The sequence below is a fragment of the Ylistrum balloti genome, unplaced genomic scaffold (assembly GCF_031769215.1).
Source record: "Ylistrum balloti isolate Yb309-2 unplaced genomic scaffold, AGI_CSIRO_Ybal_v1 Utg369598, whole genome shotgun sequence".
Taxonomy (NCBI): Eukaryota; Metazoa; Mollusca; class Bivalvia; order Pectinida; family Pectinidae; genus Ylistrum; species Ylistrum balloti.
Window position 1 is genome coordinate 786425 of NW_026781880.1, and position 21860 is coordinate 808284.

A 21860-nucleotide genomic window follows, 5' to 3' on the forward strand; every position below is an offset into this window, starting at 1 on the left:
GAATGTTACAATGAAGTTGAGCTATGTCTGTTGAAAAAATTATGTACTATTGTATCAGTACTGAAATGTATGTCAACAAACAAGTGAGGCGATTTTCGTGTTCAGGCATATGAAAGACGAACCCGTGGTAACATTGAACTGGCCGGGTTGATATATTCCGATGTATTTGTAAAGAAACGCTAGAGTTAATCAGAGGCGTGCATTATTTTATTTAGTGAGAAAACGATCAAATAATAATTCTCTGAGATGCCCTTATATTATCTGGTGTAAAAAAATCATCACTGGGAGCGAGAAATCTGCGCGTGCGTATATACTTAACCAGTAAAATTAACACCTCTACAATCTGGGTAGTTTAGGTATATTATCCGAACTCTAGTAACTTCCTACTAGCAAGCGATCAACTGTACCAAGCGTGTATGTAGGCTATCAAGCTAAGCCGATGGAGAACCTACAAGCTTTGCGAGATTGGTTCTGGAGCGAGAAGTTTTGGTTGTTGAATAATGTAACATGGAAAGACTTCGAAAACCCTCCACCTGGCATTTATTATCCTTTAGAGAGACACATTTTTCTACCAAGCATTGCTATAGGAATTATTTTTATTGGAATACGACTCGCTTACGAAAGGTACGTCTACCTGCGTTTAGGTCCTAGCAGACAGTGTTTGACCTGACACATCAGTACGGTCTAATTTTGATTTGACAGTCTTTGAATCTGATTTTAAGTAGTCAGTGTCTAGTTGTTTTGAACAATTATATATAATTTTGACCTTTCAGCTGTTCTGTGCTGCTGATTTGACAAGAATATTGTCAGTAGGTGCATCGTCATGTAGCATGTGCGAACGTTTGTAGTATGGCAAAGGTATCGGGTAAATTCAGGATTTTCCGTGATCCGTAGTAGGTGAAAAATCGACCGTGTTGTTTTTTGAACTTCTGAAATAAGCAAGTTCTTGTCTTCTTGACCAGAATGATATCTTTTTAAACCAAAGACAAATACGAATATTGCATCGTTTGATATGACATCCCAAAATATCTCTTTATTCTGTTTATATTGAGGTATAGTAAATAATGTTAAATATTTCTGTTTGGTGTTTTGAACATTGATTAAGACCAGCATTGCAATGTTTTTTTTATCTAAACAAGGAAAAAAATAACGATAATAATTAAGTTTGCAGAATTAAAAAAAAAATAATGTCTAAAATGTTTCATTGGGAGTCCGTTTTTATTCGGTTTATTTATTTGAACTTTGAAATATGTTCACAAAACATGTTAAGTCCTTGGCTGTTTATAAACTCAGAATAAGTACAGTTATAGTATGTACATGGTTTGTAGTCAATTTCTAAATATTCGATACTGTGTATGCAGTATGTATAGATTTCAAAAGTCAGTCAATCACCTTAACATGTTTTTCTGACCTAGTTTGCTGTCTAATGCAGTAGAACGTGTCTATTGTAGTGATTAGAACTGCATTGAAGTGAATCATACTGATACAATGTAGATTTAATCCTACTTGTTATGTGTACAATAACATGATACAGACGGGCAGACCTTAATGCTTTTAACAGAAATCTTATATTTTTGTTTTATGTAACTAACTTGGGTCTATTTATTGAATTCAAATGGTTGTATAAAATTTTCCCTCAGAAAAATAAAAAAAAAATGTGACAATTTTTTTGTACTCAGTCTGGGATCTGTATGGTCTAATGAACCATAAGGAGGTAAGATTTGAAAAAACAATATGGTTTATATCTGGATGTTGCCTGCTTTCAAAATAGATACGATTTTGACAAATTGATAGTGCACATTCAAGTGATACAACTGAACAAATGTTCTCAACTTAAACAGCTATAACAGGAATTTTCCAAGTAATCAAGAAATCCCTAATTGTATGGTTGTACATTTTGTATAATTGTTTGTACGTAGAAACAAGAAATCCCTAATTGTATGGTTGTACATTTTGTATAATTGTTTGTACGTAGAAACAAGAAATCCCTAATTGTATGGTTGTACATTTTGTATAATTGTTTGTACGTAGAAACAAGAAATCCCTAATTGTATGGTTGTACATTTTGTATAATTGTTTGTACGTAGAAACAAGAAATCCCTAATTGTATGGTTGTACATTTTGTATAATTGTTTGTACGTAGAAACAAGAAATCCCTAATTGTATGGTTGTACATTTTGTATAATTGTTTGTACGTAGAAACAAGAAATCCCTAATTGTATGGTTGTACATTTTTTATAATTGTTTGTACGTAGAAACAGTAATTTGATCACGTTGACATTCAGTTGGTGATAAACAGGAGCTTTTTGTATCACATGTGACTCGTGTTTATGAGGTGAATGAAATGATATTGAATGTCAGCTCAAGGATAGTAGAATGACTTAACATGCTCAACAATTGCATAATAGTATCATAATGAAAATAGCGTATGAATGCAGAGATAATTTTGGAACTGGAAAAGCATGATTTAAGTAAAATTGGTAAAAAATGATTGATTACAAGATAAAAAATCCTGGATTTGTTTCCATTTCATATGAAAAATATGTATTTTTTTTATGTTAGGCCATTGGAGGTAAGCATTAATGGAAAGTTGTTGTCAGACCTGTTTCATAAATCTCATATGAAATGGAAACCAGTGTAAAGTTATGTATAAAAGAATCAATTTGGTATGAGTTTGTATATATTCTCTTTCAAATGTATTTGCTAAATTCCTAGAAGTCGAGACCAGACGTTTGTGTATATATACCTATAGCAATTTCATTCTTACGCGCCGAGCAGTCAAAGCTTGGCCACTTTTATTTAGGGTGGACACTAAAGTACTGTTTGTAATAATTCAACCTAATAAATCCTAGCTAGCATACTCATGAGCACTTAGCAGCAGAATCACACGAGTTCCAGAAATTTCTGAATGTTTTAGGAGACGTGAAACATATATTAGAAGGTAATACAATTTTGGAAAAAAATGTTTAATTTCAATATTACGTCACTCTAAACTGTCTCATTTGAACACGATCTACAATGTGGTTGGTTTGGACGACTGGTTGAACAGTCCAAACACAATCTGTATAGTGTGCACAACAGACCATACAATTCAAATCTGCAATTAGCCAGAGTGGACAATAGGCCAAACATGTGGTATTTAATCAGTAATCGACATACTGGTAAGTCAGTACAACACACAGATTAAAAAACCTGGTTTTAAACAGGAATACTCTACATGTTCCTTCTCTATAGTATTTAACAGCTCTTTATACACTACACTATGCTAAGTTAATCCTATCAGTTTATTAAAGAACACTGGCCCTTGTCTGCATGCTTATTAGGTGTCTATAGTTTTTTCCATGCTTTTCCAAACTGTGGAAAATGATTCATTTTTAAGGATATGTTATAGTTCTAAATGTAGGACAATTTTTCCCATACTTTTCAGAAGTGTGGAAAAAACAAATTCTTACTAACTGGTTCAATCCAGAGATAAAGAGAGAAAAATACTGAATGTTGTTCAAATATGTGTGACTGAATGAGTAAACAACATAAAAAAAAAATACAAATTTTGAATTCATGTAAACATGCAGCTTTCAAGAAACAGATGCAGTTGCAGGTCATAGTGTTTCCTTCTGGTATTCAGTCAAAACAGAATTTACAATTTATTTGAAATTATATCATTATCTCATTTTTGTTATCACTCGTGCTTTGCCTTGAAAACTGCAAATTTCCAGTGGACAACATATTGTGATTCAGCAGAAATGTGGCCAGGTAACAGAAACATTAATGTTTTGTAAGAAAACACAAACGACATGAAGTTATGAAAACCTGATATGACTGTCATAGTTGATGTGCTATCATGGCCGGTAGTGTTTGTAACTGATTACATAATCTTCTACTTATCAGCATTCAGCTCCTTCAGTTTGAAACATTAAAGGTTTAAGCACACGTCTAAAAATATAGAAATTTAAAACTTACCACTATATAATCAGATATTTTTATTTGGCTCGGATTTCATTTTTTTTTTTTAATCACTACTTTATGGAAAGTTGATTTTGTTGATAAATATTGTTCAATAAATCTGCATGTACCTACTGTAATAGATTTAAAATGAATTGTGGACGTAAATATTTCATAAACTGAAAATATCCACATATTGAAGGAAAATCAATCTTTACAGAAATGAATGGTTTTAAAGTATTGTATTCGCAGTGGCAATGCCAACAAATATAACAGGTATGTTTTCACTATCCTGATTTTCTTAGCGTGGTGTGAGAGTTTTACTGTTAATCTGTTAATTGCCAACCTTTTGCTATGGACTGGTGATTGAGAATTTGGTGATGATTTATCGATTATGCAGTCAATGTAACTCACTTGTGGTTTGTTTTGGCAGGTTGCTGGTGGTCCCGTTTGCCCAGTACATGGGACTGACCTTCAAGAAACATTACACTATAGAGAAGAATCCTGTTTTGGAGGCTTTGTATAGCACTGAAAAGTATCCAGAACAACAACAAGTCCAGGTAATGCATAAATTTACAGGGTTATGACTGCCTCTACAAAATCTACATTTTGACCTCTTAATTTGACAATTTTTTTAGGAATTGATAGAATTTTGATACACTAATTCATTTGTGATTGGAGTGCATTTGCCCCTAGATTGCATAGCAAACTTGAGAAAATCAGACGCATATTTGTCATAGTTGTAGGGAAAACCTTGCAATTTAAGTTGACCTGTGTATTGGTCAATGAGCCCATGCTTGGTACTATAAGCCCATTAATCCACATCTACCATCACATTCTACTTTATGGTCCTGTAATAAGCCCAACCCTGTCTTTGAGTCCTATATTTGCCTCTCCAAGTTGTTCACAGGATAAGTATAGTACAAAGCTGTAGCTGCTGTAGTTATGATTGTTTGGTATGTGGAAGGTGGAGGTGTCACAGGGCATTCATATGTAGTTTTTGCTTGGCAGTATAGGACTTAGTGAGGGAAATTGAAAACTGAAATTGACGATCGCTTTCACTGTTGATCACTCATGCATGAACCTTCTCATATCCTCATCCTCTAAAAATTTGAAGCTGTAAGCAACCATGCATAACATAATGGATCAACTTATGGTGAATCTTTAGGTATAGACATTTACTTAATTCAAAACCTGACAGACTAATACATAAAAAGGTGACAATGTGATGATAGGTATGTTTTGTAAAGAGGGAAGTGGTTTTATTATGCTGTTTGAATATCTAACCATCTTCAGGACCTGGGTACACGTGTCAAGTTGTATTCACAGTGTTTGACCCACATATAATACACACACTGGTATACAAAATTAAAGGAAAAACTTCAATAAAACATCAGAATTATTCAGACTTCTTGTTATTGTGAGGCTAGAGAATTAGAGTTCAACTCTCATTTTTAGATTTCTTACGCTCGGGGACAGCTTGCTGTGGTTTCGTCCAAATGTTCCTTTCAGATCCTTATTAAAGAAAATCAAACCAGAAAGATTTGATTTTCTTCAATTACACAGAATTGAAGCATGCATTTCTAATTGTTCAGGGTCTAAAGAGAAATTTTTTATACATGTATGTTGTATATATCTACATATTTAAATATCTATCCCGTTTTAGCTAAATAAATATTGCTGATATATTAATTTTTTGATTTATTTAACGGATTTTATGTCCACTTTTACAGTCTTTCAGCCTCTCAACGGACGAGAGAAGATAGGAAAGTGAGTAGAGAGGAAATAGTAGTGGTATGAAACAAGGAGAGAGAGTGGGATACAGAAATGTGGTAGAGAGGGACTGTCTATACTAGCAAACTTCAGATTATAGTTCTAGCCTAACACTAACTTGGCATGTTGTATCAAGGACTAGTTAGGGACAGAGAGGAAGATGAAGGGAATCCTACATTTTATCAATATATTTATATTTTAGAAATCTGTCCAAATCATTTAATAGATAGTCTTGACTGGTAATCTAACCCTATCCTCAGAGAGCATGTACAATGACAACCATGATATATAGGATATAGAAATAGATCATTGTATATTTATAATTAAGGAAATGCTTGGCTGATGGCATTGGATAAAATATTTAAACTTTTATAACACGAAGCCCTCTTCCACCCAGATTAGCATAGGGATTATATGTCAATTATTTAAGTCTTGATTTAAAAATGAAAAAAAAAAATTAAATAAAAACAGGAAATCAACTTACAAGTAGAGAAAATATAAATGATTGTGTGAAGATAACTTTACATTGTTTTGTGAAAATGTTGGGCAAGAGGAAAGGGCTTATTATAGTGCCTCTGCTGGGGTTCGAACCCATGATCCCTGGCTTATCAGTCTACTGCTTTACTCATCATTCTAAAGAGAAATTCCTTGCCACAGTCATAGTGTTTGAAATATCTCAATACATATACCTGGTAGTGTAATTTTATGTACTTTAATAATTACTTCATTTAAAGATTAAATGAGGGTGTAATATCATCTCAGGACAATTTTTATGTTGTTATTTTTTTTAGATTATCATCCATAAAATACAGGCAATCTATCTTATACACTCAGTGAAGGATGTAAATGTATGTACCATGTACCAGCTAGTTGTATATACGTGTATGCACCGTGTACCAGCTAGTTGTATATACGTGTATGTACCGTGTACCAGCTAGTTGTATATACGTGTATGCACCGTGTACCAGCTAGTTGTATATACGTGTATGTACCGTGTACCAGCTAGTTGTATATACATGTATGTATTTTAAACATTTGTCAAGAATAAGATAAAAATGTGTATTGTATCTATAAAAAAAACAGTTATGCATTGTCAATAACATGTCAACATTTATGTAAATATCATCATTCTGTAAGTAAATATTTTGATAAGGACAACACTACATGCCAGAAATTAATTCTATCTTCAGGTATAACCAGTTCTTGTCTAAGTTTTAAAAATCCTGTTTTATATTTTGATATAATTGACATTATGTGGCTGAGTGGCTGAATGGCTGAATGTGAAAAAAAACTTTTTGTCTAAAAAATAACTTCCTTGTCATTCTTACATGTTTACTAAATTTCATTTCTATCATTATGTATGTTGTAAAGGGAGATAATCATGTTAACAATTATGGGTAAGAAATGAAAAGTCATGGCTAGTGACTGGTAATCAGTAGGATTTTAACCAGGGGGATACTTTACCTTTCCTTACCTCCGGTGTTTCTATTAGCTAGATGAGCTGTTTAGTCGTGTACAGACATACATTATATCATTGTATAGTATTATAAAATATAGTGAAATGTAATGTGTTGGCCCGGAATTATAGCAGGATAAAAGTTGTATACACGGGTTTGTTGTGTACAGAATGTATGAGATACACAGTAAATGTCATTAGGTTTAATGTGATCTATTTCCTTGGACATCTGTGTGCATGTCACGTTGGAATTAAGATGGTAGTAATACACTGTTATTGAAAATTTTCTTATAAACAGACATCTCAATATATATATACAACTCCACTTCTGCTGAAGTGAATCACAATGTCCTGGTTACTCCCTCATGCATTTACTGTAAACGTTGACTAAGCATATCTGTGACAGGTGAATGATTAGTATCAGGACATAATTTGATGATTCCTCTGTAAAGTACTCACAAGGGCCTCACCATTCATATACAGTATCCTAGTAATTCTTTTTTGTATAAAATCTGTGATTTGATCTTATCTGTACTCTCTTTTTTCATATGATAAATAGTGCAGTCTATTTAGAATTTTGAATGCACCAGTCTGTGGAACATAAGAATTATGATATTGATATATATGCTGTAGAAGTTACAAGCATAATGTTAACTTAATAAACCATGAGTATTAAATTCACCAAGCATGACATAAACCATTAATTAATGTGGGAAAAAAATTCCCAATTGGGCTGTATCTGTCGTTAAATGTGTAAAACATACAACATATGTCATAATTACTTAATGCAAAGTACCCTATAGACAATGACAAAATCATTGATGCCTTAAGTACAATATAACATTTCAGTGTTATAAATAGGTTACCAGAGATAAGTGAACCCACAAAACTTGTGACAATCAAGTTATCTGCTACAGTGATTTCTGTAGTCAGTTTGCTACTTGTGGGATTTATTGGTCTATTAACACCCAAGGTCAGTTTTCAGGCAGGGTGTTTAGCTGTCTCCCACTTACTGATCATGATACAGGAGGTCCATCACAGAAAAAGTCTTGTGATCCAGAGCATGTGATCCGGAGCATGTGATCCAGAGCAAGAGCCTCAAACAGTCAATTAAGCATTTACTGAAATTGCTACCTAAATTGATTATCAATCTTGTGTGGATTCAATGATCCCTATCTGGGGCAGTTCTAATGTTTCTTAGGAAGCTGGTATCATAAATTGTCTAGTGATACTATATGTTCTTAAGGAAACTACTAATTGCTATTGAAAGCCTTCAATGGGCTTCCTACATGTTGTTCAATGAGGTAGCCTGTTAGCTACCATCTATGCAAGGAAGCCATGTGACTCAAAATGACTCAACAACTAAGAATAGACTTTCACCATGCATAGCCAGAATATCTTTGTTTTACACTTTCAAAGTATTATTTAATAATTAATTTTGGTACATTTATACCTGAATTATATCTTTTTTTCTGTCTTGATGTCCTTTTGTTGAGCAAACATGTTGGTCAACATATTTTCTTCAGAGATCTAAGACTTTATGACAAAGGTAAAGAACAAGAAAACAAAAAGAATATGATAAATCGAATCCATTGAGATCTCCAAACATACTGATCATCAGATTATATTTATAAACAGCTGCCATCACTCTCAGGTGAAGTATTTGTAGCAAATTTTATTAATGTTATTTTGCAATAAACAGGAATTGTCCAAAAAGACGAGTTTAACAGAACGACAGATACAAAGATGGTTCCGACACCGACGCAGTCAAGATATGCCTGGCAGGATGAAAAAGTTCAGGGAATGCAGGTAAATATGAAAAAATTACAGACTATAGACAAAAGGATGCAAATTTGAAACAGTAGGCTAAAGTCTTATTTGAAAGCTGAAGTATGAATGTATTATGCTGATAATATTGGACAAATATATTCACTGGTTGAAAATTAAGTTTCATCTGTGGGTGGAAAAAACCCTGGGTGAATGTTTTCCTATATAACTTACTTTTAGGAATGGGACGTTGGACTTTTGTCAGAAAATAGTGAGTTATTGGTATGATTAAACCTATTGTAAATACATGCAAAGCTTACATACAAACTGATAGATAACAACGTAACTATTTATGTCTGGATTGCTCAGTTCCAATACACGATATTATCCATCAAATGCTTCAGTCTCTCTATACATGCAGTAAGATTTAATTGTAACTCACTACCTGTATACAACATGATAATTGTTTTACATAAAGTTTTAGGTTGATAGAAAAGCAAGTTCAAAACAAAAAACAAAAATTGCTATCATACAAAACATCAGATGGTGAGCTATTCAAATCTGTTTGCCTGTCCTTAAACAAATGTTCTCGATCAGATTTCATTGTCAGGAATATCAATGTCTGGGGTATCTTTGTCTGGGGTATCATTGCCTGGGGTATCATTGTCTGGGGTATCATTGTCTGGGGTATCAATGTCTGGGGTATCATTGTCTGGGGTATCATTGTCTGGGGTATCATTGTCTGGGGTATCAATGTCTGGGGTATCATTGTCTGGGGTATCAATGTCTGGGGTATCAATGTCTGGGGTATCATTGTCTGGGTATCAATGTCTGGGGTATCATTGTCTGGGGTATCATTGACTGGGGTATAAATGTCTGGGGTATCATTGTCTGGGTATCATTGTCTGGGGTATCATTGTCTGGGGTATCATTGTCTGGGGTATCATTGTCTGGGGTATCAATGTCTGGGGTATCAATGTCTGGGGTATCAATGTCTGGGGTATCAATGTCTGGGGTATCAATGTCTGGGGTATCATTGTCTGGGGTATCATTGTCTGGGGTATCAATGTCTGGGGTATCATTGTCTGGGGTATCATTGTCTGGGGTATCATTGTCTGGGTATCAATGTCTGGGTATCAATGTCTGGGGTATCATTGTCTGGGGTATCAATGTCTGGGGTATCAATGTCTGGGGTATCAATGTCTGGGGTATCAATGTCTGGGGTATCATTGTCTGGGGTATCAGTGTCTGGGGTATCATTGTCTGGGGTATCATTGTATGGGGTATCAATGTCTGGGGTATCAATGTCTGGGTGGGGTATCAATGTCTGGGGTATCAATGTCTGGGGTATTAATGCTGGGGTATCTTTGTCTGGGGTGTCATTGTCTGGGGTATCAATGTCTGGGTATCTTTGTCTGGGGTATCAATGTCTGGGGTATCATTGTCTGGGGTATCAATGTCTGGGGTATAAATGTCTGGGGTATCAATGTCTGGGGTATCAATGTCTGGGGTATCAATGTCTGGGATATCAATGTCTGGGTATCAATGTCTGGGGTATCATTGTCTGGGGTATAAATGTCTGGGGTATCAATGTCTGGGGTATCAATGTCTGGGGTATCAATGTCTGGGTATCAATGTCTGGGGTATCATTGTCTGGGGTATCAATGTCTGGGGTATCAATGTCTGGGGTATCAATGTCTGGGGTATCAATGTCTGGGGTATCAATGTCTGGGGTATCAATGTCTGGGGTATCAATGTCTGGGGTATCAATGTCTGGGGTATCATTGTCTGGGGTATCAATGTCTGGGGTATCAATGTCTGGGGTATCAATGTCTGGGGTATCAATGTCTGGGTATCAATGTCTGGGGTATCAATGTCTGGGGTATCATTGTCTGGGGTATCAATGTCTGGGGTATCAATGTCTGGGTATCAATGTCTGGGGTATCAATGTCTGGGGTATCAATGTCTGGGGTATCATTGTCTGGGTATCAATATCTGGGGTATTATTGTCTGGGGTATCAATGTCTGGGGTATCAATGTCTGGGTATCAATGTCTGGGGTATCAATGTCTGGGGTATCAATGTCTGGGGTATCAATGTCTGGGGTATCAATGTCTGGGGTATCATTGTCTGGGTATCAATGTCTGGGGTATCAATGTCTGGGGTATCAATGTCTGGGTATCATTGTCTGGGTATCAATGTCTGGGGTATCAATGTCTGGGTATCAATGTCTGGGGTATCAATGTCTGGGGTATCAATGTCTGGGGTATCAATGTCTGGGGTATCAATGTCTGGGTATCAATGACTTCGTATCAAATTAAGGGGTAAGTAATGAGGGGTATCAAAGTCTGGGGTATCATTGTCTGGGGTATCAATGTCTGGGGTATTGTCTGTATATGTATTGTTTTCAATGTCTGGGGTATCAATGTCTGGGGTATCTTAGTCTGGGTAATCATTGCGAGTGGAATCATTGTCTGGGGTATCAATGTCTGGGATGTAAGTGGATTTGAGTTTTAATGTAGAGTAAAACCCGCTAAGTTGAACTACTTTTGACCACCTCAATAATTGTAGGAAAACAGTGTATTTGAGTATCATAGGTGTGTCATGGAGTGTGGCTTTTTGTCCGATGTGATTAATATGTCGATCAAATAAAAAAAATGTTAAAAATTGGCTCTGCATTTTACATACTAGTGTGGTTTATAACCGGGAAAATAAGGTACTCCAGTCTTAGTCCTGTTCAAACGGCTCCTTTCAATACAAGTTCAGAGTTAGACACAGTAGAAACTGCAGCAGAACGCTGTTTATGTCGAGGCTTCATCAATGATGATGGGCCTTGTTTTTAAACCAAGGAGGTGACAGAAGAAAATCAGATCTGTTCAAAAGTAAGGTGAAAATCTAGATTTTGAGGTGCACTGGCCTCATATATCTGATTATTTCAGATATCAAATAGATCTGTACAATCGGAACTTCCATGAAATTCAAGTGTGGCATGCAGCTGGTTAAGGCAAACCACAGAATACCTACCACCTGCAATCTTGAAGATTTTAAACGGACACAAATGAATAGCACCTTTCAATACTAATTAAGAATTAGATTTTGAAGCCTAGCAAGCTATTTCAGCTTTCCAGTATCAAACATTGAGTGTTTTTGTCCTAAATGACAACTTGTCCAAATAATTAGGGGAATTTTGATGAAAAGTACATGTAGTGTGTAGTACCACTTTTTTGCTGAATGATGATACTGTCTTGGGATGAATACCAAATAAAAGGTATTTGATAGCATATAGCCTTAACTCTAACACAAATAATGTCTGTATAACATACAAGGTAGCATATAGCCTTAACTCTAACACAAATAATGTCTGTATAACATACAAGGTAGCATATAACCTTTCATTCTTGTCAACATCATAAAATAGTAAATTAACATTGTCCAGTAATATAATATTCACAGACCTACCATAATTGGTATCAGAGTATGTCTTGTTTCAGCATTTATGACCAATTGATTTTGAGTTTTATATGAATTATTTACGAGATCTTATTTTGTTCTTACAGAAACCATACCTATGGGAAACTAAATACTGTTGGATTGACTATAAGCACCAGGTAAGCACGATAGCTTACAGCAGTGTGAACGCAGGCATTTACACAAAACTTGCATAAACCTGTGAGGGATTTTCTGTCAATACAATTATCAGGGCCTGGAAAATAGAATTGTTTTGTAAAAGAAGTGTTCGATAAAAAAAGTTCTTTTTTTACAGAATACGGGAGAGTTATAAAAGATTCCTATTACAAAGGCTGCCAATTTAGAAGTGATTGTATGAATGAAGGGCAGTGTGTCAATAGGAACATGTCTATAATATAGAAAGTGGATTGGAACACAATATGTTACAGTATAATCAGGCCTTGTAGCTCTTGTGTCGTAATCTGAAAAATGTTTTTTCCATAATTACAGAGTTCTCTTCGGCCTTTTATTCGCTGTGTCATGGCATGTTTGAAGCATGAATAATGATTAAATCACCTGATCTTTCATTGCTCTTGATCAAATTTATAAAAGCAAATTTGAAATCGGTTTTTGAAATTACCAAAGTGAAATTTGAACAAAAGCCCAGAAAAATCTTCAATTCTGCAAGTCCAAATCATTTTTGAACAATCTAAATTTATTTTTTAAAAACTTATAGTTATGTTCAACTATCATGACTACACTTTACACTGTAGAATTGATAAACCATTTTTTCTGGCTGACCCTTTTAAACACAGAATTCAAGAATCATGCTTAGATATTTAGTCACTGCTGGCTGTCATAGTATTGTAAATGCCACTCGTTTTAAAAAGTGAATTGCAAAAGATAACATTTTTCTTATTAAAATTTTGAAAATTCAAGATATTTTTATTTGGTTGTGCAAAATATGACGTGTTTGCTTGCATACTCTGTCATTTATGATGATTATAAATGCCATTACAAACAGTTAATTAGCTAATTTTTTATTCCTTACACATTTAGCTGACACGTACGCCATATCTTTATTTGAACTGAGTTGAAGTACTCATTATCAACAGCTCAATCTCTTGTTTTAACGGTGAATTACCTTGATTGTTTCTATAACTACAATAAAGTAGTAAGGTCATGCCTTGACGTCATTTACAGCGCTGTAAATCACACTTCTTTCTGGTTAGTTCCGATAACCCCTTTTACCATGCATTATTAAGGCCAAATACAGAACATTTCCTGATTACGGTAAACTTTATGTACCCTAATATTTGGTGCTTACCCAAAATTTTTAAAGGCAATTTTCACAGAAGCACTCGTAAAGTTAAAATTTCTGTCCTATAAGCATTTTTCCTACCTACCTACTCAAAGTTTTTTCAGTATGTTACAGGAAACAAATAATGTTTGTTTGGCCTAAGTATTTTACTTATGTTCGGTATTATAACCTCCGATTATACAACTAATATTTATTTGGATTCACAGGAGTATAGATAGGTTTTAGGTCACAAGATCATGGTGCCATGTTGATCTAAGATACATGAATGCTTTGTTTGTCGCCTCAGATAATTTACATCACAGCTTTATACATTTAGGTGATTCAGGTCTTCTAGTAAATAAATTTGCTGAGAGTAAACCTTTACATTAGGATAAAGACACATGTTAATACAAAGTATTCAAAAGTTTCGTCTGAAAGGTGAATATAACTGTTCATCAGTCATCAGATTGTATTTATTGTGTGTATATAAAATGTCACCAGAGTACTATTGCTATATTGAGCAGTATTTGTTTGATGACACATGTCCAGATATTGTGTCGTCTGCTCATCATTGATATTGTTTCTATGACAACACGTACCATACAACTTGTACATTGTGTCGTCTGCTCATCATTGATATTGTTTCTATGACAACACGTACCATACGACTTGTACATTGTGTCGTCTGCTCATCATTGATATTGTTTCTATGACAACACGTACCATACGACTTGTACATTGTGTCGTCTGCTCATCATTGATATTGTTTCTATGACAACACGTACCATACGACTTGTACATTGTGTCATTGATATTGTTTCTGACAACACATACCATACAACTTGTCATTGATATTGTTTCTATGACAACACGTACCATACGACTTGTACATTGTGTCGTCTGCTCATCATTGATATTGTTTCTATGACAACACATACCATACAACTTGTACATTGTGTCGTCTGCTCATCATTGATATTGTTTCTATGACAACACGTACCATACAACTTGTACATTGTGTCGTCTGCTCATCATTGATATTGTTTCTATGACAACACGTACCATACGACTTGTACATTGTGTCGTCTGCTCATCATTGATATTGTTTCTATGACAACACGTACCATACAACTTGTACATTGTGTCGTCTGTTCATTATTGATATTGTTTCTGTGACAGCATGTTCCAGACGATGTGTACTGGTTTTACACTCTTGAGCTGGCATTCTACTGGAACTTGGTATTTAGCGTGCTGTCCGACCACAAGAGGAAGGATTCCACACAGATGTTTATTCATCATATCGTCACCATCACACTTATCTACTTCTCATTTGCCTCCAACACAATCCGCATCGGTGCCATCGTCTTGGTTGTCCATGATTCTGTTGATCTGTGGATGGCAGTATGTACATTGAAAATCAACTGTAGTTTTCCTACAAAAATTCTGTCATGTTATTGTGAACTAACACATTCTGCCAGGGAATGCATTTCCCTCTCTGAATATTTGCTTTGTCTAGTTTTCAAATTATGTGAAAAGATCGGCAAAATAAGTACAATTTTCAGAATTAAAATTGTTTGTGCATATGGAACATTTTTACAAGTTGTTAAGAATGATAAAAGAGTTATTGCCCTTAGTTAGTTTCAACCATTCTAAGTTGCATTTTGATTGGATGATTTTTGCTACATTGCCATTTTTTCTGTAATTTCAATTCATTGCTCCACCTTGAAAAATTCAATATAATGTTAACTAAAATGGGCATCTTAACATTTATTAATGTGAGACTCCTGCAACCACCTGATTAAGGTTTAGAAAGTTTACAAGAAGATAGAAACTTCAGTTTTTTTTCTGTTTCAGGGTGCCAAGATGGCTAATTATTTGAAGAAGGAGACTTTAACAGACACTTTGTTTGCTGTGTTTTTTGTTGTCTGGTTATTTACGAGACTGTATGTTTATCCGTTCAGGTGAGTTCATGTTAGATCCCCGGTTTTTTTCGGTTATTGACTGGACAGTGTTATTGCCAAAATTTCTGTTTTCATCTTCAACTATTTATTTTTTTTTCAAGAATGAAATAAAATCTCCATTCATTAAAATGACAGGTAAATCATGAAAGTGAATTTAATAGAGAAATTTATACTCTGTTTAAGCACTTCCTACAGCTTTGATTTTTACTCCCTGCTTTTGTTAAACTGTGAGATAATCCTGACAATCTATGATTGTGGTCTTACCAAATCTTACATCAGTCCTTGACAAAAAAAAAAACCTTTTGAAAAATCTTTTAGCAATGTAATGTGTGCACACACCTCTAACACTGGACTTTGATTTCAAAGTAAAACAAAAAAGAAAACTTTATACAGGCTATTAAAGTACAAACATTTTGAACCCTATTAAGATAAAGAGATTTTCTCACATCTTTTGTGAAAAAGAAAATCTGTTTTCACTTTTGTAATATGGCTATTTGGGTATCATTTAATAAGTCCTTGCATTACCTCAAATACATTTCAGTGAAAGTGTAAAGATGGCCACAATTGGCCATTTTGAATTTTAAAATTTGAAGTTTGTAAATGCCATTTCTAAAAAATGACTATAGGGAACAGTTTTTATGTATAACTACCTGGAAATTTTGAGGTCAAACAATTTTTAGATGATGCTTTTCTGTTGTGTGGTTGAATTCAGTTGTTTAACCTGTGATCTAAAGGCTGAAATTTAAAGTAAGGATTTGAGAAGTTTATGTTTACAATTCTTTTCAAGACTTTATAGAAAATTTACTGAAGGGTATTCACCTAACAAGTTTCACCTGTGTTGTATTCCAGGGTAGTATGGTCAGCAAGCTTTGAGTCCCTACAATATAATCCAATGTGGCCAGCTTATTGGCCCCTGAACGGTCTACTCTGGGTCCTACAGGTGCTTCATATTATCTGGACAGTGATGATCCTCCGTATCTTCATTAACAAAGTGACAGGGGAGAAAAAGGTAAGTGATTTAAATTTCTTTGATATGTAAGTCAGCCCGATATGAAATTTTGGTAACACATTGGCAGTTCATGGTTCAGTTCCATAATTTGATATGTACAGTTATGGTGTCAATTTTCCAGTTTCGTACTTCAATGTAAGACCCTTTGTACATTCAGCACTAAAAGTAGAGAATAATGTTAATTTATTGCTCAGTCACTTTGCTAATGTTTCAGAATAAATGATGTTTTTGATGTACTGATATACTGTTAGTTAATTAGATCACAAATCTTTATGAGCATGACTTACAAGTGAGCTCCAACTCAATATAGTACATAGAAGATAAAAAAATCAAAATTTGAAACATTCCAATGTTTAACATAACATACACTTTATCTATCTTACAACAATTACGAAACAGGAAAAACCATGTAGTTGGACATGTGATCTCTACTTTCTTATGTCGGGGTATCAAACCGTGAAACCCCATATGGCTAGATGAAAGATAAGTGCATTGCCACTGTGCCATCCGACCACCAAATGTGAAATGCCTTTATTTGACTATTATATAAATTTTATTTAAACAATAATCAGAGTATGTTGAAAATAGCAATTTGATGAAGATTACAGTTAAACTCTCTAAACTGATTTATTTTATAGACAAAAGATGTTCGCAGTGAATCTGAGGATACAACAGCAGGTGAGGAGGACAACAAATCTCATGAGTCAAACATTGCTGCCAATGGCTCTACATCCTTAAGGAAACTACAGACTGCAGGCAACAGATGAACAGGGGTAAATAAATCAGGCAGGGCCACAAAAATCTGAAAAAGGCAGTGCCACAAAATTCTGAAACAGGCAGTGCCACAAAAATCTGAAACAGGAAGGGTCACCAAATCTGAAACAGGCAAAGTCACCAAAATCTGAAACAGGCAGGGTCACCAAAATCTGTAGCAAGCTGGACCACAGAAATCTGAAACAGGCTGAGCCATAGAAATCAGAAAAAGACCTCACAGAAAAATCTGCTGTTGTATATTTATATTACATTGATACACAGTGTTTCCGTCCAAATCTTCACCTTAGTGCTAAGTTTCCAGTGAGGGAGAACTAACATTTGTACACAACTCAGATGGATTCATTTATAATTGTAAATAAATGATAATTGAATGGAATTTAAGTGGATTTACAGATTGACATCATTATTTATGTAACAAATGATTTTCTTAACCATTTTTTTGTCTTAAAAATAATTGTTGCTAATTTGACATGGTAGATCTGAACTTTTTTTATGTTGATAATGAAGTCAACTGCTATCATTTTCCGTTTTCTTTTGGTCTGATTAATGGTTTTCACTGTTTGTTTCACAAAATCATCCTAACATCACAAAATGTTTATAAATAACGTTTTATACAAACATTACTTCTAGAAGTGGAATCATTCTAAACCAACCTGTTTATAAAGTTTTTACAAAAAATGGCTTAGAGTATCTCTGACTGACAATGTAGAATTCAGTGGTTTTTTTCTAATGAAGGTATGCAATTGTTATGTGAGGGAGGAGGGGGGGGGGGTAATATTTGAGGTTATATTTAGTCGCAGGAAATCCAGTTTCTTCCCTGTGGGGAAACCTAGTATAGAGAAAGTAAAGAGTTTCTTCGAACCCAGAGCTGAATGGAAACTCGAGGATAATTTGAATGATTTTATTTTCTTGTCTAGATCAAAAGTTCAAGATGGCTGCTCTGTCAAGTATTTTTAAAATTAGAGTCATTTCACAAGATCATTTTAATATTGATGTTTTCCTTTCAAATTGATATATTATAAAGTACCAGTTGGTTAATTTCCTTATTGATGATGGATGTGAAATGGCAGATATTGTCTCGAGTTGATAGAAATATTTAAATGTCTTTCCTGTAATTCAGATGTTAAATTGAACAGGGTAACGATCATGATACGAGCTCTGTCAGAGTTTTTATCTTTTGAAATGTTTCCACTCAGAATACCCAAGTGTATCTGTTGGCTTAGCCACCAGGCTAAGGACAATAGGTGTTTATTTTATCATTGTTTCTTGGGGTTTTGTTTGCTGTCATCTATTACCAGGTAGTAAATAAAAATGCATTGAGAGGTAATAAATATTCATTTGTACTTGAGTAAAATAACTTGTGTGTTTAGTTTCAAAATTTATACAGATTTACTGTTTAAATGTTATTGTCGATGACTGAGTTTTATAAAACTTTACCAAGCACTAAAACATTACATATCATGATGATTTCCCCTCAGTCAATACTGCTGTCAATGACTGAGTTTTATAAAACTTTACCAAGCATTAAACAACATTACATATCATGATGATTTCCCCTCGGTTAATACCGATGTACTTGGTTGATGCATTCTTTGATCAACCTCATCAACATTCCATGTTGTCATTGTCTATCATATATCTATTCCTTCCAATTCTCATGCATGATGTGCTAACCAAGAATATATTAAATACATATATGTAGAACATGTGTAATTTTCTATATCAAAGCTGGTAGGATGTATCAAATTCTCATATTTTTTTATGGAACTTAATTGTCCTTTCAACAAGTAAACAAGCATTTCATTGTCTGTGTGATGAACACTTTCTTAAAAATGAAGCTCAGATTGCTAAACATGTTTTGAAAATTGAATCAAAAGATGTATCGTTGTGAAATCTTGTATATTATGTGATTTTCATGTCTACACCTTGATTTTGCTTCTTGCTTTTTTGACTTTTGGAGAAATTTAAAGTTCTGTGCCTACTAGTACTATTATATATTATATTTTTATAAATTACTGATAAATTCTCTTAAATTGAAAGGAAACAAATCAGTGTGTCCTGTCATTTAAGAGACAAAGTATTTTGAATTTCATTTTTTTCACAACTGTTTTCTATGAAAGTAATACAAAATTAACTTTTGTAAACGCTGGCAGTAATAAGTTCTCACAGGCCCTTTAGCATGTATCAATATCTGTTTTTTATGTTTTTATTTATTCTTAATACTTTTATAATATAAAACTGATATAAAATGGCTTGTTATCTTTGTAATAAGCAAAGTTATTATAGTTGCCTCTCAAAGGTCTGGTAATGTCTCATATCTGGTGACTGGATATACAGAGGATTTTAAATGTTGGTCGATCTTGTAACAAAGACAGATCTTTTTTACTGCTATGTTATATTTCTTTAGGTTTTTATATCTTAAAAGCTCTGACTTGTGAAAATATATATCAATATAATATCATAAATGTTGATATGGGGGGGGGGGGGGGGGGTTAATGATTGTTAATAGTATTCTACTGATTACTGATTTTATAACAGTGATGTGTCTTTATCTTTTATTTCTATCTGGCTGTTTTTTATATCACCAGTAATTTGGTATTTTTCTCTGTACTTTATATAGTGTAAATAATTGTTGTATTTATTCTAACAAATATTCTTCTTAATAACCACTTCCCTTCTCCATATTTCATTAGTTAATGATTCAAATTATAAAATTACTTATGGTATAGTAAATCTACATAAAGTCTAGAACACAGCGATAGACAAATCATAGTAGACGACTAGTCTAAAGCAGCAGACAAAATATATTTATTTACAGAAGTTCCAGTCTCATTGTCCTGTACTAGCATACAAACTTCGATTTTTTGTGATTTTTATTTACCTGACCTTTGAATTTTTTCATGGCACCAGGGAAGACTTTGTAGAATGAATATGGTGTGCATATCATTCTAGGATGGCAGTTGTGGGTTTTAAGCCACCATCATCAGATAGTGGGCTATTAACAGCACTGCGTCTATGGTCTGTGATCGGTGTGTCTGTCGTCTGCCCATGACAATTTCTGTCATCGCTGTTTTTTGAGAAGTACAGAATGAATCTTTCTCAGTTTTCATATGAAGGTTCCCCTTGGTCCCTAGTTGTGCCTGTTCGAGTTTGGGACTGATCAGGAAAACATAATGGCTGACAAGCAGCCATCTTGGATTTCGCCTGTAGAGATTGTTATCTCAATTTCTTTAGAAATACTAAATGAATGTCTCAGAAATTTCATAAGAATGTTCCCTTTGGTCTCTTCTTTTGCCAGCCTCCAAGTGTCCATTTTGAATTTAGAAACTAAAGATTGTCATCACTATTTCTGCAAAGGAATGTTCAAATTTCCTATCATTAAGAGCAAAAACAGAGAAGAGAAAAGAAGGGGAAAGAACCCAAATTCAAAGAACATATAAAGATCAAACAATGGTTGGCACCAAGATCTCTCTGGGATCTCTTGTTTTAACTGCCAGAACAGATGTTATTTCTAATCCAAGTTATATTCTAGTCTTTGAAGTACACAGTATAATGGTTCTGAGTATGTATTCATTTTAAATTAAAATGTCAATTAAAAAATCCAATTAGTTTTACCAAATTTTACTGTAGTTTGCACTTAAATTTACTGGTAATATAAAATCTTATAAAGATTATAAACAATGGAAATGTTCATACTTTTCCATTTCTAGTGGATCAATTTTAACACAGAATGAATCATATTTGCAAATAGTATTGAGAACCATCTTACGCTAATAACACATAAATATTTCAATGATTACCTATATGTGATTTTAAAGTCCAATTTTTATATCACTGCCAGTAATTTTTTTGTCTTAGATTTTTTAAAAAAAAAAGTCAAAATAAATTATGAAATTTTTAATAAATCAAATGGAGAATTATTATGGAAAGGGCTTTATATATATGAATATAAATTATTCAAATTAAGCTAATATGTTATACATTACTAACAGCTGAAACTTTTATGTATAATATAAAGATGCATTATTCTTGAATTTTATATTTTGTAAATGTTTATGGTGAAATTTGCTTTAATTTATAGATTTCATATTGTAAGTTTTTCACCCAGTTATTTTAGATGTTTATTGTTAAATTTTGCTCATTTAGATTTCTATTGTGTATGCAGTCAATCAAGTACCTGTCTGTCACATATATGATGTTTTCTGTGTCATAACATAAATTATGTAATTATTTGTTTCATAACTCCCGACACATCTATTATAGTTATTGAATGTAGACTTTCATACTTTTAGACATGTACTTTGGAGACAAGTGTTTTCTTTAAAACACCACAAACTTTTAAAATATTACAATAAAGGAAATTCATTCCAAATTGGATTATTTTAGAAAGTCAAACCTTACAAAATACTGTTTACAGAAGAAAATTGAACCT

At 33.8% G+C, this 21860-nt stretch overlaps 1 protein-coding gene across 1 annotated transcript; it reads left to right on the top strand.

The window, feature by feature from the left end:
- The first annotated feature begins 439 nt into the window (after nt 1-439).
- LOC132545669 (ceramide synthase 5-like) lies at nt 440-17421 on the top strand. Its single transcript, XM_060209354.1, has 9 exons — nt 440-624; nt 4376-4502; nt 8874-8980; nt 9490-9505; nt 12453-12545; nt 14864-15085; nt 15539-15645; nt 16495-16654; nt 17293-17421. The coding sequence occupies exons 1-9, from the start codon at nt 440-442 to the stop codon at nt 17419-17421; spliced, it is 1146 nt and encodes a 381-aa protein (XP_060065337.1).
- The last annotated feature ends 4439 nt before the right edge of the window (nt 17422-21860 follow it).

What these genes read in the sequence shown, in the direction of transcription:
- LOC132545669 (XM_060209354.1), top strand. Translation starts at nt 440, where the DNA reads ATGGAGAACCTACAAGCTTTGCGAGATTGGTTCTGGAGCGAGAAGTTT. An exon ending in CAGAACAACAACAAGTCCAG is followed by an intron (nt 4,503 to 8,873) that starts GTAATGCATAAA and finishes TGCAATAAACAG; the next exon opens with GAATTGTCCAAAAAGACGAG. An exon ending in CTGTATGTTTATCCGTTCAG is followed by an intron (nt 15,646 to 16,494) that starts GTGAGTTCATGT and finishes GTTGTATTCCAG; the next exon opens with GGTAGTATGGTCAGCAAGCT.